The sequence below is a fragment of the Ptiloglossa arizonensis genome, chromosome 6 (genome assembly GCF_051014685.1).
Source record: "Ptiloglossa arizonensis isolate GNS036 chromosome 6, iyPtiAriz1_principal, whole genome shotgun sequence".
Lineage (NCBI taxonomy): Eukaryota > Metazoa > Arthropoda > Insecta > Hymenoptera > Colletidae > Ptiloglossa > Ptiloglossa arizonensis.
The window spans coordinates 19,830,705-19,848,602 of record NC_135053.1 but is presented as its reverse complement, the minus strand read 5'-3'; the positions used below and the strand labels follow the sequence as shown (position 1 = coordinate 19,848,602).

At 38.2% G+C, this 17,898-nt stretch overlaps 1 protein-coding gene across 1 annotated transcript; it reads left to right on the top strand.

Annotated features, from left to right (window-relative positions):
• The first annotated feature begins 2,340 nt into the window (after positions 1-2,340).
• On the top strand, positions 2,341-16,860 carry LOC143148440 (uncharacterized). The gene is made up of 8 exons (XM_076314758.1): positions 2,341-3,028; positions 5,089-5,196; positions 6,531-6,676; positions 7,968-8,130; positions 9,045-9,201; positions 12,909-13,058; positions 14,568-15,021; positions 15,370-16,860. Exons 1-8 carry the CDS (start codon positions 2,809-2,811, stop codon positions 15,613-15,615), a joined length of 1,644 nt encoding a protein of 547 aa, XP_076170873.1. The 5' UTR covers positions 2,341-2,808; the 3' UTR covers positions 15,616-16,860.
• The last annotated feature ends 1,038 nt before the right edge of the window (positions 16,861-17,898 follow it).

The window sequence follows — 17,898 nt, the reverse complement described above, 5'->3', positions numbered from 1 at the left end:
TATTCTGTTTTCGATAATACACGATTTTCATTTCGTCCCCGTCGTGTTATTTATTTATCAACATCGTGAACCAGTTGGACGAGAATATTAATAAAGAGAAAAAAGAAATTCTTGTAATCGTTATGTACCGGGGATATTTTAATCTAGGTTATGTTTCTCCTCCCCTCGAGGGTTTCCAGATAGTTTCTGAACAACCTGCAATAGAGTCAAATTAGGAATATATAAAAAATATTATAATGTATAAGTATCATATATTATCGAACAACGCGGTTTTGACATTTTTATTATTGTGTGCTTTGTTTATCCAGACAAAGGGGAGAAGTTGTTTTGGGGGAAATACTGTTCGTTATGATAATATGATAGTAACATTTTTATTATCCCAATCATTAGGTTAGGTGCTAATAGAGTGAATTGTCTAATGTATTCAAAATTTACCAAGGGATAAATATAAGTACGTTTAATTAGGATGTAAGTTTTGGAGGATTGTTCGAAGAAGACTTCGAAATTTTGAAATAGATACTTGTGTAATAATCTACTAAAAATACTTCGGTAGAGGTTGTTTCCTTTCAGGGCTGATTTTTGCTGTAGAAACCATCCTTCCTCCTTTGTCTGGATAAATAAAGTACATAATAATAAAAATTTGAAATTCCTGTGATCATATTTTATTCGAGGTTATGTTTCTTCTCCCCTCGAATCGTGGAGTCGAAATTTTGAAACAGATGTCTTCTGATTTTCGTGATAACCTACAAAAGATACTTCAGTAGAGGTTATATTTCCTTTCAGGGCTGATTTTGGCTGTAGAAATCATCCTTCCCCTTTTGTCTGGATAAATAGAGTACATAATGGTAAAAATTTGAGAACCGTGTTGTTCGAGTACCATCTTACACGAGAATTATCCGTATTTTATTTACGTCACCACCGTGTGACGATATTACAGATAATTAAAAAGCTAATCGCACAAGGTACGGTACATCCGTAGAGGGTAATCGTATTCTACGCCTACACAAGTGGGGATGGCATGAGTCCATGAGGCCGAATAGCCACGGTTCGCCGCGCGATATCCCAGTCTGGTGGACCTGTGTTCTCCAATCGAAACCGTGTGTGTAATTTACACACGTGAGGCGTTCAATCAATCATCGTGTAGTTATGCAAGGGTAAGGTTGTGCAACAAGGATTTACAGTCTTGCAGTCGATATGCTAACGAGCTTACTGATGACTAAGAGGGGTTCTCACGTTACGAAGATTCAACCTCGAGGAACATCCCTGATTTTAACCCTTTTGTTTACTAATGATTCTTTTTTCCAGGCAAGAAAAAAAAAAAAGAAATTATAATCGCACGATGTGAAACATATTGGGAAAGATCGTTCCATAGTTTCGTAAGTGCACACGTACGTGCAACGCATACGGGTGGGTAAATGTGTACATGGGTATTGCACATCGTAAAATTATTGACTTTATCGTGTGTACACATACCAACGTCAGCTTGGGAGGACAGGGGTAAACACGTTATCCTGGATTATCGTTCTTCTCCACTGGGTTAGTGTGGTACAGAACAGTAGGAAATATTCATACTTTTTTTTCTTCTTATTTTTTGTACTTTGATCCATATCTTGGTCATGGTACCAACGAAACGATGCAGTTAGTGGTTAGTACTGTGCTACAATGCCTGGAAATTGTGCACGTATGTGCAACGATGCACTCGAAAGGTTAGGTCTTGTTCTGTCTAAACTGTGATCAAAGTTACCGTCCCTGGGTCCTAGGATAAAAGTAAACAATGTGCTCTTTTAAAGTGGACGATAATCTCCAAGATTGCCAGAGAGAGGATGTACAGTTCACCCACACCCTCCTCTCGATACTAATTTTCCTTTTTCGTCAGAATATACAAAAGAGAACGACAAAAGACACCAATCGCAATGTAATCACCGTGTAATATAGTTACACTATTAATACCAGCAGAAACACCTCGAAACCAAGTCGATTCACCATTGCATCCTCGACGTCTTTTAGACCCTAAATAACAATACCAATTAAAAAATCATAAATTGAATTAAATCGCTCAATCCTGCCCCCTCGTCTTATCGTTTTAAGAGGAACAAATTGTCTCGATGTATCGCGGGAATAATTTTTCTCTAATCGTCGCCTCGAAAATTGTACAATTACTCTTAAAAGGGTACGGTTGGTAACCCTAACCGAGGTGTCGCAACAAGGTCGCCGCGAGACCGTCTGTCGCTCGGTCGATGAAGCCTAAAACCCTAGAAATTCCACGTAATACATGTCACATTCGCTTCTTTATAAAGCTTCCGGTTTTCACTACCAAGGTCCGCAGTGCTTGAAGAGGCGTCGTGGAACAGGTCAGACATAACCTAGACCGCGTTCGGACGAAACGAATCGTTTCGCCGAACTAAGTTGCATACTCGCGAAGCGGCGTTGCCGTTGCTACGCGACTTCGTCCAGTGAGACAGACAGAAAGACAAACGGAGTCGGTTCAGTGAATAAAACACACACACGCATACACACAAATGCAGAAACACACACAGATGGAAGGAAAAGAAACATAGATAACAAACGACGAGGTTGCGGAGCCTAACGACTCGGGGAACGTTAATTAGCATTCGAAACGGGCTGGCTGCGATTTTACGTTGCTGCAACATTGCTGGATTCGGACGGAATGTACCACAGGAAGCACTGAGGAGAGCCTAGATCGCACGAAGAGATATCAATCGCGAGATCGAAGATCCCAGAGGCGTGAACGTCTATCGGTTCGTAGGAGGATATCACCTGGTTGGAAGGAGTCGTTAATGGTCCCCGATGGCCAATTCGCGAGCGCTGTTGTTAATTATCGTCATCGTCTGCGCGTGCACCTGCGGCGGACGCACGGAATGCGGAAGTCGCGCGCAGATCTCGTTGCTGACGAGCGTCCACGACGATCCGTCCTGTAGAAAATTGTCGCCGAGGGGCGTTCTGATGTACGAAGCCGCCAAGCTGATCTCCGAGAAGTACAACAACAACTCCGACGGACACGACATTGGTAATTATCTGGGGGGGGGGGGGGGGAGAGCCTTTTTTTGCTCCGGTCGGTGCAACTTCTTTTTTTCTCTTCTTTTTATCGCTATTACCCTTTTCTTCCACGATTATCACTCTTTCCTCTTTTATTGTTACCGCTTCATTTCCTGCTGTTGCTGATGTTTTCTTCTACCATTATCGTTCTTTCTTCTTTTATTATTGTTATTTCTTCTTCTTCTACTGTTACTGGTTTCTTCTTCTGTTATCATTATTATTTCTTCTTCTGATATTATTAATGTTTTCTTCTTCTATTACTGTTATTTCTTCTTCTTCTTCTATTGTTACTGATTTCTTATTTTATTATTATTATTATTATATCTTCTTCTTCTATTAATGTTTATTAATGTTTATTATTAATGTTTTCTTCTTCTATTATTGTTATTTCTTCTCCTTTTATTATTACTGTTTTCTTCTTCTAATATTATTATTTCTTCATCTTCTATTATTAATGTTTTCTTCTTCTACTATTGTTATTTCTTCTCCTTCTATTATTAATGTTTTCTTCTTCTACTATTGTTATTTCTTCTCCTTCTATTATCAATGTTTTCTTCTTCTATTATTATTCTTTCTTCTCCTTCTACTATTATTCCTTTTTTCTTCTATTATTATTGTTTTCCTCTTCTATTACTATTTTTTTTTCTTCCTCTATTGTTAATGTTTTCTTCTCCAATTATTATTACTTTTTTTCCTTCTAGTATTCTTCTTTTTCTCCTTCTAATATTATTTTTTATTCTTCCATTATTAATGTTATATTCACCTCTTCAATTCCTATTGTTTTATTCTTCATTCATTATTATTATTTTTTCTCATTCTACTATTATTTTTTTCTTCTTCCATTATTATTCTCCCTTCTTTACCTATTATTATTTTTTCTTCTACTATTATTTTTTCTTCTTCTATTATTATTCTCCCTTCTTCACCTATTATTATTTAATCTTCTACTATTATTTTTTCTTCTAGTATTATTCTTTCTTCTACTATTACTTTTTCTTCTACTATTATTTTTTCTTCTACTATTATTCTTTATTCCACTATCATTTTTTCTTCTACTATTATTTTTTCTTCTACTATTATTCTTTCTTCTACTATTATTTTTTCTTCTACTATCATTATTCTCTTCTTCTATTACGACTTCTTTTCACCTCTTACTTCTCTTTCCTTTTACGTTCCCGCAACTCCTTTTCTTTCCACGATGGAAACATCTCAGCCCAAAACAGTGCCAGTGAAATCCACCGAATCGTTAGGAAAGTTCCGAACCTGTTACCCGAGGAGGAACAGACCGTTCGAAATCGTCCCCCACGTCCAACGACGAAACTAATCGACTCCTCCGCATCAGTTACGCAATGATTGTTCGTGTCGAATTGGTGCTGTCGTTTGTTCGTTCATACCCCCTTAGGAAGCACATTTGAAGGCATCAATCTTCTTTTTTTTACATACATTTCCACGAATTGTAGATAAAACGAAACCACTATAATAATTGCAACGGAAAATTTACCAGAGGAGATTACCAACGAAGTAACTACACGATGATCTTAACAACGAAGAATTTAAACGTTGGGGGTTCTTCCTTGGGCCTAACACCTAGCTCTTTGATAATCGATACACATTAGTGATCCTTGGGCCTAAATACATACACTCTAATAATGGTCACAAGATCCATATTATTAAAATTACATTGAAATTAATTTAATAATTAAAATTCATTTTTTTTTAATATATACTTTCAGGAATTGTACATAAAACGAAATAACTCTAATAATTGCAACAAAAGATTACCAACGAAGAATTTAAACGTTGGGGGTTCCTCCTTGGGCCTAACACCTAGTTCTTTAATAATCAATAACACAACAGAGATCCTTGGGTTTAAATACGTAACACACTCTCATAGTGGTCACCAGATCACTATTATTAAAATTTTACGATGTATTAAATGTCACAATTAAAATTATATCGAAAGTAATTTAATAATCAAAATTCGTGTAGATAATCTAGAGCCAGAATTGATCGTGGACGATGATGTTGCAGATGTGAACGTCATGGACACATGCGGCAGTATAACAGGCGCTCTGAAAGCAGCGATGAAGGCTCTTGTAGCAGCGGACATCAACTGTTTGCAACCGCCTTTCTTCTTAGGTAAACGTTTGCACCGGATGACATAGAACATCGATCACGAGATTCCTCGTGGCTGAAACGAACCGAGAAAATTCAGACACTTTCGCGAACCTTACCCTCGAAGAATATTGCCATGATTTTTCCACCCCTCCAGAATCCTCAGTCGCTTGCTCCTGAGAAGATTCGTAAGGGATTATAAAACTTATCGAGCAACCTATTATATTGTACTTGTCACTTATTGTACATTATTATATATTGGGTTGTTCGGAAAGTCATTTCGTTTTTTTTTTTGTGAAAATGAAACACGATTTTTTCAGAGTGTATAAACATTTTATAAAATGTTCATTCTCCGAATATACATTCTCCATTTTGGAAATTAAAGTTTCCAGGACACTCGATTACTCAACCAAACTTGCAAATTTTCGTTCCAAGAAATACTCAAAATGTAGCTTCGTACAATTATTTTCAAATTATTTCAATTTCTTGATAAATTAAGAACACAGTTTCCGCTTGATCTCTTCAATCATGCTCCGATTGAGATTTTTCTTGGGAATTTTTCAAAGGATACTCGTTGGATAATCTCGTTTGACGGTGAACTTTGAAAAACCCTGATTCAATCAATGAGTCATTACACTACTACCGGATCAGGTTGTTCGATATGTTTTGTCGTTTTTCCATTGTGAAAAGAAATATACTACGTCACTTCGACTTTGAACAGGTGTAAATACACGAACTGGTCGATAAGTTCAGATCCACGTGAAATTTCACACGACATTATTGAAAATGGAAAAATAAAACGACGAATCTAGTAGCTACATTTCTTATTATAAAACTTATCGAGCAACCTATTGTATTCTCCTTATTATTTATTGTACTTATTATATACATATAGTATTCACGATAATATTTTCAACCTAGACTTACCCCTTTGGACTCGAGAGTTGCCACCTAATGTACTATTTTCAATCCGGGAAAACTTCGAGGTTTGGAATTCAAATTGGACTTTAAATATCACGTTCATGTAGAGTGTAAACTCACGCACACGAAGTGTACAAAAATGTTCCATTCCGGATGAATTTTACGACTTGAAGGATTTTCTCGAAGCGTTGGTTTCTGGTAACAAAAAAAACCTCGAGTGCAAAGGGTCGAGAGCTCTTTAATAATCGATAACACAACAGTGATCCTTGGGCCTAAATACGTAACACACTCTGATACTGGTCACCAGATCACTATTATTAAAACTATTATTATTAACACTGTCGAGAAATATTTCAAGACTCTCGAGCTGTCCTGGTTCTTGACCGATTGAGATCACCATCGGTTACCTCAGTTCGACTAATTCTTCTTCCACGTAGGCATTATCGGACCGGACACTGCAACGAACGCAGAAGCGGTGCATAAAATTACAGCGGTGCTGAAGGTGCCGCATATCGTGAGGCATGAATCGAATTCCCCGTTTCTTCATCATCTCAAGAAGGAATCCGATTCGTATCTAGTTCAGGTAATCATGCATACGAGTACCGCCAATCGGGCAACTGAACAAGTACAAGCCAAGTACCTGAAAAAAAAAAGAAAAAGGAACTTCATTAGTCGCCGCTACCAGTTTCCCAATAACGAGGCCACATTGTAGTAGTGAATATAAATGATACATTTTCTTTTACAAAAATCTCTCCTCAGTAGGTTTTTAAAGATAGCGACATCTAGAACTCTACTAGCGGCAACTAGACTCTAGTTGCGTTCCTGTGGCTGTTTTACGCTCTCTAATGACTATACAGGGTGTTTCATAATATCCGGACGCGATTTCGGAGGTCAGATCTAGGGGAGAAAAATAATAAAAAAATATTTCTGTGAATATTCGGGTCGTTTGAGGGGGACACTCCTAGATGTGAGAAGAATGGGTAAATTTTGCGAATTTTTTTCTAAACAGTTACCAAATGAAAAATGTAGTCTTTGGGGGGGAGTGTAAATATAACTTTCAGCTTCGTTTTACAATTTTTTCGAAAGTGAAAATCGTACAAAATGGCGAAGTTATTCGCTGTGTAACAAAATTCCATTTCTGGTGAAACATTGTTTATTGGCTGCTATAGTTGACAAGAACTGGGAGGTTTGAAATAAAAAAATGTTGTCGATTTGTAAACTAGAGACTATTATCTAAAACGTAGCGTACGATTTTTCGAAAATTTTAATAGTTGTAGAAATGGTCGAAGTTTGAAAAAGAAAACACCACTTTTATGCAAAAAAACGACTTTGAACGTTTATGAAGAATTAAATAATTGACATATTTAAAAAATCGTACGCTGCATTGTGGAATACTCTATGCAGAATATCTCCACAAAATTTGAAGTAAATCGGATGTGCGGTTCCGGAGATTTCGTGTCGGCCATGTTGAAAAATATATTTTTGAGAAAAATGTGAAATAGGTGTTATATATCGCTGCAATTTCGTTAAATGTTTGAATTTCGAAATATCTTCTCGGCATAACGTTCTACACATTTGACACTTTAAAATAAATAACCAAAAATAAATTTCGATTTTTATAATGCGTTGTTATCGGTACCGCGATAATCCTTGCAAATTTTATTCGTTAAAAAGAAAATAATCCTACATTCTGTTACTTTCACGTTTCAAAAGAATTGTTGAAAAACCGTTTATACAACGAGTGACGATATCGAACCGAGACGTAAATTTCCCTTCGGTGTGTTGCAGCAATGATGTCGACATAACCTCACTTTCGTTCGCGTTCGTCCGTAACGTTTGTTCGAAATACATCGTATTGATACTTTCGGTTTCAGGGTGCACTGAAGATCGTGAATCTACTGAAGTGGAAGTCGTTCACTCTGGTGGCGAACAAAGACACTGATGGAGAGGACGACTCGCAAAACATCGCCAAAAAACTGACAATGGCGGCTATTCAGAAGGGTCTTTGTGTTTTGGTGCACGACAGTGACAGTGACGGTATGTAAACACTTCGTTGATGATCGTTAGGATCACGGTCTCGGAACTTTCGATTAAAAAAAAACAACTTCAAAATTGGTTCGCACTCGAACGCCTCGCTGTGTGGTAAATTCGACTGCATTAACCGTACGAGCGTGCTCGCTAATAATTTCTACGTCACCGTTGACCCGTTTTCGACTCATTCCACGCAATTAAATGTTCTTTTAGTTGGAGCTCTATATTCACGATCCAGCACAATCGTGTAAAATGTCTCATTGTGAAATTTACTACACCGTATATCTGAATCAAAATTAATTCCAACGGCCATTTATTAGGGGTAAAATTTTAATTCTCGATGTAGGTTAGTTTTCACCAATTACGTACGAATTTTTATTTTCTATATATTGAAAACAATTTTCAAAAATTTGATTTTCAATTGTCAATGTAGGATAGTTTGCGTCAATTACGTACGAATTTTTATTTTCTAAATATTGGAAACAATTTTCAATTCTCGATGTAGGTTAGTTTTCGCCAATTACGTACGAATTTTAATTTTCTAAATATTGGAAACAGTTTCCAAAAATTACTGGGGGAGGGGAGTCCAATGCGAAGTTGTAATTTAAGAAACTTTATACGTATTTTTAAGTATGCAATTCCATATAAAGGGTGTCGTTAAACTAGCGAAATAAAAACGTGTGCATCGATTTTGTAGCACCGGACTTACGAAACACCTGACAAGCACCAGACTAGTGGCACACCCGGTAGATTGAACAATAATAAATTTCTACTACTATCGAGGGAAAAGAAACTTAATATTTACGAGTATAAAATACAATAAATGTACGTTAGGATACAATGGCGGAAGCACAACTATGGTGTTAACCTAACCTCAGAATGGTTCGTAACGAGTTCGTATACGTTGCCTTTGTTTTCAGATTTTACGAGTCATATTGTGCACATCGGTAAACCGGAAATTGGATTCTTTAAGAAATTGATAAATTCGACCGTCCTGATCATCAGTGAAGGACGCCTCGAAGCACACCTGAATCGCGTGAACTCATCGAATAACATACTGCTTCTAGAAGATTCCAGGTAACACCTATACCGATATTAATTAATCAGATTATTACCAAAATTTAACGCAACGCTGCAAAAAGTGCATCGAGCAACTTCTTTAACCGAAATTATTGAACCATTCGATCGAATCAATTTTCATCGACAATTTTCATATCGCGAAAAATTTCACCTGCAATATTTATATTGCCTTCGTTTCAATATTTATCATTTCACTCGTTGGAAACTCCAAAACGATTTCACCTGTTCGTCCTACGCCTATGCGGCTCGAGTCAACTCAAGTGCAACTCGCATACTGGCCATTTTTAACGATTCACTGCGCTGGAAAATGTTTTCTAGAAATCATTCTAATTACATATTATACAGCGTGTTTTCATTCGATTTTTTACAATTCCTCACCATGAACCGTGATACCTTACCATCGGGAGCCATCGTTTTATAAAATACCATTTCACGCAGATCGAAACAATTAAATACTAAATTCTGAATATATTATTAAATAATTTCTCATCGATACTATTTCACACAAATCGAAAACAATTAAATACTAAATTCTAAATTTATTATCAACCGAGAAGATAATAATTTTATCCAAAATAATATATTCCAATCCCTGATATTTTTTCCCTCGCATAAAGTACTATGCAAGAAAACTCGTGGCAAGTTTTACCAAGATTCAGACTCGATGAATCTGTACAATGTTTACACTCAAAGGTTCATTCCATAGGTAACTAATAGTTTACTATGAATAGTAGATAATTTCGATTAACAATTTTCGCGACCCTCTTCGGATAAATACATAATAATCCACACGGTACGTCGTGATATGAATTTATTCGCAAGAAGCTAATCCTCGATAAATTACGAGTCATGACACTATTGCAATTTCCTGCGCGATGATTTCCAAGAATTCATACGGTACACTGCATACTTGCTACCCACATACCAGTCTCGCGAAGGTCACCCAGAGCGATCGTTACAGTAAAATTGACATTTCATCCGCCGTGTCGTCGATCGACCCGACATAGTCGATTACGCTCTCATCCTTTTCGCTTTCATCCTTAATGTCGGGTCTTCTTGGTGTCCCTTGCCCAACGGTCGTTTCGATGGGCACCTCCGGTGCCACCGACATCGTTTCGACGATCTCGGAATTTTTCGTTTGTCCGTAACGATCGTTGAACGAGAGTTTGGCACATGGAGGAGGTAACCCGACCAATGACTAACGTAATTATACCACGGGTATCGTAGGTAATTCCTGATCGATGGTGAGAGTTATCGAAGAAATAAAAGAATGTCTCAGGGCTGAAAATAGAGAGCTGTCGGTCAAGGAGAAACGGATACTTGCAAAGTAATTGCTGATAATATCGCACGAGCGGGAACGTATTACTTGCCCTAATCATATACAACGTTACACTAATTACTGCACTGTGCCGGTGGGGAAAAAATATGGAACCACGTGCGATTAGAAAATCGGTGGATTAGAAAACGTGGCGATATTGTCATTTTTGAGAGAACCTACGAATATCAAGTGGTCGGGGATTTCGTAATGTTTCAATATAAAATACCGCGAACGTATTAATACATCGACGGATCGAGTCTTACACTGGAAAGAAAAACGTAGTACTACGTTGTACGGATATCCTTTGTACTACGTAGTACTACGTTGTGTGAATATACTTTGTGCCACGTAGTACTATGTTGTATGGATATCCTTTGTGTCACGTAGTACTACGTTCTACGGATATCCTTTTTGTCACATAGTACTATGTTACACGGATATCCTTTGTATCATGTAACACTACGTTATATGATATTTTCTTGTACCACGTAGTACTGCGTTATGCGGATATCCTTTGTACCACGTAGTACTACGTTATACGGATATCCTTTGTGTTTAATAGTACTATGTTACACGAATATCCTTTGTACCATGTAGCACTACGTTATATGATATTCTCTTGTCCCACGTAGTACTACGTTATGCGGATATCCTTTTTACTTCGTAGTACTATGTTATACGGATATCCTCTATGCCACGTAGTACTACGTTATACGGATATCCTTTGTGTCTAATAGTATTATGTTACACGAATATCCTTTGTACCATGTAGCACTACGTTATATGATATTCTCTTGTCCCACGTAGTACTACGCTATGCGGATATCCTTTGTCCCGCGTAGTACTACGTTACGCGGATATCCCTTTTGCCGCGTAGCACCGCGTAATACAGGTATCCTGTTCGATCGATTCTGCATCCTGCGATCGGTGGTTGATGAATCAATCGACAAAAGGAAAATCGATACGCGAAAAAAGGAAAAAAAAGAAACACGTTAATGACGAATCGATGAACGTTAATTAATTGAAAATTTCGCGGTATTCGATCGATTAAGACCGACCACGTACGTATTAGTACATCCGCGTGCCAATTACTGTATCTTCAAAGGAAAAAAATGTACCACCGCGCGATACATATAGATCGGTATCCTTCCTGCGCGATCGAAAGTCGTACCGTTTCGCGATCTATGATTAGGAAAGCAATAACAAGAAAGAAAAAAGAAAAAACTAAAAATACAGTGTTCAAGAGAATTACCCAATCGTGGATTTCATGCTCCGGTGGTTGGCGGTGATTCACCTATTGTAAACTTTAAAAATCGATACTGAAAGGTTCATCGATTGGCAGAATCGGTATCATCGTGTTGACAATAATGCATCATCGTTCCTCGCGTTGTAAAGGAAGAAAAAGAAAAAAAAAGGAAGAAAAAAAAGTGGCATTTCTCGCATTCGCGTCGTTCTGGCACAACTAGTTACGTTCACGTGTTACCAGTTGCGTCTATCAGACGTGTTTAAATTCAATCTAGTCATTAAATGCGGTGATTATTATTCATGAAAACAGATTTAATCGCATAATTATAAGCTATTGCATATAATGCCGTTCGTAATAGAAATACCACTATTTACGTACGCAAACGGTACGTACGCGATTACCGAGTTCATTAGCACATGGCTGGCGTTCCATCATTCCAACAACAACCGTTACAATTGCAAATCCGCGCGCTGTAATGTCTTTGGTAATTTGATCGCTATCATACCGGAACATTTGTATTTTGTATCGCGGATCTACATCTCACGATCTTCCCCGGTTAAACGTCCCTGTCCACCATTTATTCACCGCGCAACTTTAGACCTATTTAGTCGAAGCTGTTAATTAAGAGGTGTAACATCGATGGGGTGTAATTTCATAACGAATAAGACTGTATCGTAAATTTTCAACAAACTATTTCCATTTGGACGCGATCAATTTTTAAAAGTATTTGTTCCGTGAACGTTGAATAAAAATTACGATCGCAAATACTCGAAAAGAGAAGGGTTGACCAAAGAGAGGAATACTTATACAGAGAAGCAAGTAATGTGTAGATTAAAAAATTGAAGAATTAAAAAAGAAGAATTAAAAAGGAAAAAGAACATTCTTTTCTAATAAAAGTAGTTTGTTTAAGATGGGGAAAGAAAACTGATAACACAAAATGATAAAAAGTAACTATTACTATAACAAAGCGGATAAAACTCTCGGTATGTGTAATTGTGTTTCTTTGGTGTCTCTCTCGATCGAGTTCCACGTGTACCGGATATTAAATTTTATTTTTCTCGAGCGAAAGTTTTGTTTCAAAAAAAAAAAAAAAGAAAAAAATCCCAAGGATCCTTACTGGTGTCCTTCGTCCTGCATCAGAAACGAATTTGCGGGATTGGAGGCAAGAGTCGAGAAATCGAAATGGTGGACCTCGAAAGAAACCGCAGTCTACGACACCGAGGAGCTGAGGGATGTCAGGTGGCTCGATTCGGCGGTAAAGGTCTACACGAAAGCGTTGGACACGCTGTGGTAAGCACGATGGAGATTTGTTTACTTGTTGATCGTTGGCTCGCGTTAGAAATCGGAATAAAATTAGGTACTCGAACCGTGACGGGGCTGAGTGCACATGTTACCAAATTGCAGCGTGTTAATGTCATGAGAAGAAACGGAAAATCTTTGATTTATGGTAGAAAGTTCGCGTAAATTAAAGGATGAAAATTATCCAACGGTTGTTTTCTGACTAGAAAAGAAACGATGGTGTTGTTGTTTCAAAACAGAACGATGTCTCACGTGATGTCGGAAAATCGAGACCGACGATTATCATTATGCGAGGCACGGATGATGAACACCAAGCGAGGTACAATCGGGTGTATATACACGTTCAAAAGTCGTGGAACATTTTATAACGAATTTCGATTGCATAATTATTGAAATTACAGATGTACGTTCAATGTTCGTTAAATGCAGTAGAAAAATAATCGGTCGTTCGTTCGTTTTCAATAATGAAAAATATATTCGAACGTTTGTGGAATTCTACGAGACGAATAGAATGGTATTAATCAAGATGTTGTAAAAAAATCACTAATCGCTAGAAGGTGAAAATTTCGTGGAAAACTTAGAGCACACAGAGTATATACAGACGAAAAAAGAATTCAATTGCTATTAATTATTGTATAAGAAAAGATGGTATTCTGTCAGAGTATGTATCAACGTAAAAAGAATTCAATTTCCATTAATTATTGTACGAGATAAGATTGTTCTCTGTTGCACGTTTCAACGATTTCTATTGTTATTATTATATTTCATTTAATTTTACATTTTAGTAGATATCTCGTACACGACTTTCGAGCGGAAATGTATGTCAACCGATCGTGAATCCGAGCGACAAATTGATCGAGATAAAACAAATCGATCGACATATCGAAGTAAAATAAATTGTAATCGATACAATTCTACGCGATGCATGACTTTGTTCTTGAACAACTCGAGAAGCTCAAGAACCGTGGATTTTCAGGACGGTGAAACGTTACGCGGAAAGTATTTAGTCATAAATTTTCCATGTAAAAGGAAGATTTGTCCTCGGGTGAGCGCAATTAGATTAATTGCCCGATATTGTAACGGTCTGGTCGATTCGCGTAGCCGACGTCTAAATCTCTTTGTCCCGAGCGCTGATTAACGAAGTCAATTAGCGCGCGAATTAGCGTGCCGCGACGTAAATTGTCCGAGAAGGGGGTTTCGTCGCCGTTCACGGGGATATCCATCGTTAAGTGCGGCGCGTAACGGAAACGACCGCCGGCCGGGAGAGGGGAGGGGCGGGGAGTGAGCTGTCGCGCCAGAATTCCGCGCACGCGCACCGAACGTGTCTTCGAACGTTACGAAAACGCCGCGCCGATCTTACCGTACGTGTGTTGTATCGTGATCGAGTAACTCCTTTATTTTGTGCCCCCTCCCCACTCCACCTACCTGCCTTCCCTTACCCCCACTACCGCTCCATCCCTCGTCGATCGTCACGCCTACTCTCCCCCACCACACCGTTAGCAAGAAAAAGAAGTGTAAGATCCAGGTGAACGCCGTCGACTGGAACAACGTCCTGTCGAACGTCCTGGTGGATTATGCAATGGAATTGCAATCGGCATCCATGTCCCTTCAGCTATCGATGAAAGTAAAGACCGACATGCTGGAGACGCTGGGAGACGTGGTCATTCACAAGGACAAGGCAACGATCCATTGGGGCAACGAGGAGGAGGACGACGACGATGACGACGACGACGACGACGACGACGACGACAATGCTAAGAACGAGAACAATAAGAAAAATAACAAGAAGGAGGATGAGATACCGCCAATGTTCAAAAAGTTGATCGCCAGGGAGAAGGATACGCACGTAGGCTGCGCCACCACCGCCAAGGAGATACAATTGCTGCACGAGGACGACGACGAGGCAGCGCAGATTCTTGTTTCGGAAATAGAGGACAACGAGTGGTGGACCATGGTCAGTAGGAAAACGAGTCGCGATAGCAATTTTTACGAATAGATGAAGGATATCGAGCGAACTTGAACGAAATGTTGTTTTTCCGATCGTCGAGGTTGCCCCGGTTAGAACGAGTCCAAACACGACCACATTTGAACAATTTTTGGTTACGCGATGGTTGAATTTTTCTTTTTTCAAAAAATTTTTTTACCCATGAAAGTGGTCCGACGACGGTCGTGTTTGGACTCGATCGAATCGGGAGGATCTCGAGGATCCATCGATGACACTTTCGCGAAGGTGTGTAGGTTGTTTATGGAAATTGAAATTTTCGTCGGTGAACGAAACGTATTGAGGAATAACGAATCGTAGGTTGGCACGGTGAGCGGTGTCGGCATCGCTATGTTCGTCGTTGGCATTCTAGCCGTCTACGTGGTCTACTCGAACATCCGTGGACCGGTGCAATCCAAGAACGCTCGCGTCGAGAGAGACACCAGCCTGAGGAGAGTGGGAAGCGACAGAGAACCACCTGTCCGCGTTGCGAGACACGCTCGTACGTTGCAGAGGAGGGACAGCAACAGGAGCATCAGAAGCACCATATCCGAGAAGAGCGTCTGAAGCGTCTGATTCTAACGCGACAAGTATCAAAAATCGAAGCGAGTCGCGCATTCAACCGAATCGAATTAACCTGAAAACGAATCGATCGTAGAAATTAATTTCGAGCGAGTTTCGAACCGGTCCGGTTCGGAGCAGTTCGTGTGAATCGAAATCGGCTTCGTTTCAAATCCGTTCGATTGAATTTGAATTTGTTTTCAGTTCGGTTTAATGCCGATTGGTTTGGATTTATATGAATAGATTCGGTTCAAACTGATTAAAATCAATGCGATTCGAATTGATTCGAATCGGTTTGAATTGATTTACTGTCGAATGGTTACGATTGATTCATATTGTTTCGATACGGTTTAAATTGGTTCGAATCGGTTTGATTCGGTTTGAATCGGTTTGGATCGGTTTGGATCGGTTTGCTTTGATGTCAATCGTCTCTGATTAATTCACATGAATTTCAATTTAATTCAAGTCGGTTCGGACCAATTCAAATTGTTTCTGTACGATTCGAATTGATTTTCTTTCATTTCGATTAATTCAAATTTATTTGTATATTTATTTGTTTGTTTGTTTGTTTATTTATTTATTTATTTATTTATGTGTTTATTTATTTATTTATTAAACGAATAAAACCCTATTGTTGTACACAAGCCATATACTCTGTTCAAATTATAAAAATTCATATTGACTGATTATACCGATCGATCTATCAGATTTGGTTCAATTCCATTGAATTTTCAGTTCGAATTGGTAAAGCATAAATTCCAAATCTTTTTTGTTAGTTGCCCTATGATTACTTTATATGATAACGCATCGCCAAAATAATTGTATTTTCGTTGGTCTTCCAGGCAATAAAGTCTCTTTCAGTTTTCACGATTTCATTTATGTAAATATTGAAAGAAAAATGCATACTTTAATGTTTTCTTGCAAGGAAACTTGTTTTCGTTGAACTTGGAGTATTTAACGAAATCAGTCTTGTGTTTTGGCCATACAATTAAAAGAAATCGATGTCGTTGACTTCATAGAAAATTTGTGAAAAAAAAATAATTAAATGTTAAAATGTTTTCTTCTGGTCCGTTGATAATTGAAAATATTGTACTCGTGTATGAAACTCGCTTGCATCGATCAATTGTACGTGAGCATGTGTTTAGTATTAATGCGATTAAGTATTTATACGAGTACTAAATACATTTGACGGATACAGATGTACGACAACAATTTAATAATAAATCCAGTAAACGTTATCCACATAAATAATGTCGTCTATAACGTGGTTCGACAAACGTTACCGATGTCGGATAAACTTTACACGAATCGATAATCGATGATGTGCGAACGATTCACCCCGAAGTATACTCGAACGACAGTGTATCGATTGTAGCATAATGGATGCGCATTATTAAAATGCGTGCACTCGTCGCAGTAGATATGTTGTTTGCACTTTCGCCAATAGTTGTCATTTTTCAATGTGCAATTCGAAATACGATTTAACTTCTAAAGTAAACACTGATACTAAAAAAAAGGAAAATTAAAAAAACAGACCTTCAATTATATTTCACTATTTTTTTATAAACGTGAATCACAAAATTAGAAATTCGATCAAAATGAACATTACAAATTTGTATAAATTAGCTACAATTTAGTAGGTATGCCCATTTCGTATAATTTTCGAGATATTCGCGTCTCTCGTTTAAACATTGGTCGTCATAACTACAAAAGAACCTCGAGTAGTTACTTTTCTAACCTCAAAGTTGTCACTTCTCTAACCTCGAAGTAGTTACTTTTCTAACCTCAAAGTAGTCACTTTCCTAACCTCGAAGTAGTCACTTTTCTAACCTCAAAGTAATCACTTTCCTAACCTCAAAGTAGTCATTTTTCTAACCTCGAAGCAGTCACTTTCCCTTTCCTAACCTCGAAATAGTCACTTTTGCCAAGATTCGTGAAAATGATTTGACAGTGAATTTTCTCAAAAGTATCGCCGCTTGTTTTTGGAAAATTATCATTATTCTCGTCGTTGGTCGTATCATTACCACGAAACGATTGCGTAATCGAAAGGAAAGAAGAAAAGATTATTGACAGAACAGGAAACTGTTCGCGACCAAGGATGTGAGATTATGCGAACAATAGTAACAGTGTCCCGATAACGACGTTGAACGGACGCGGCACAATGCGAGTTATAGAAACGACCTTGCGGTTTCTTTTTAATTTCGAGATTATCGGTCGCGAAACGAGACGTCAATGTGACACTTCCGGCAACGAGGTAGCCCCTGGGCGTGCAGGCGCGCTCATAGTAAA

What these genes read in the sequence shown, in the direction of transcription:
- LOC143148440 (XM_076314758.1), top strand. Translation starts at nt 2,809, where the DNA reads ATGGCCAATTCGCGAGCGCTGTTGTTAATTATCGTCATCGTCTGCGCG. An exon ending in CTGCTTCTAGAAGATTCCAG is followed by an intron (nt 9,202 to 12,908) that starts GTAACACCTATA and finishes GTCCTGCATCAG; the next exon opens with AAACGAATTTGCGGGATTGG. An exon ending in ACAACGAGTGGTGGACCATG is followed by an intron (nt 15,022 to 15,369) that starts GTCAGTAGGAAA and finishes AACGAATCGTAG; the next exon opens with GTTGGCACGGTGAGCGGTGT.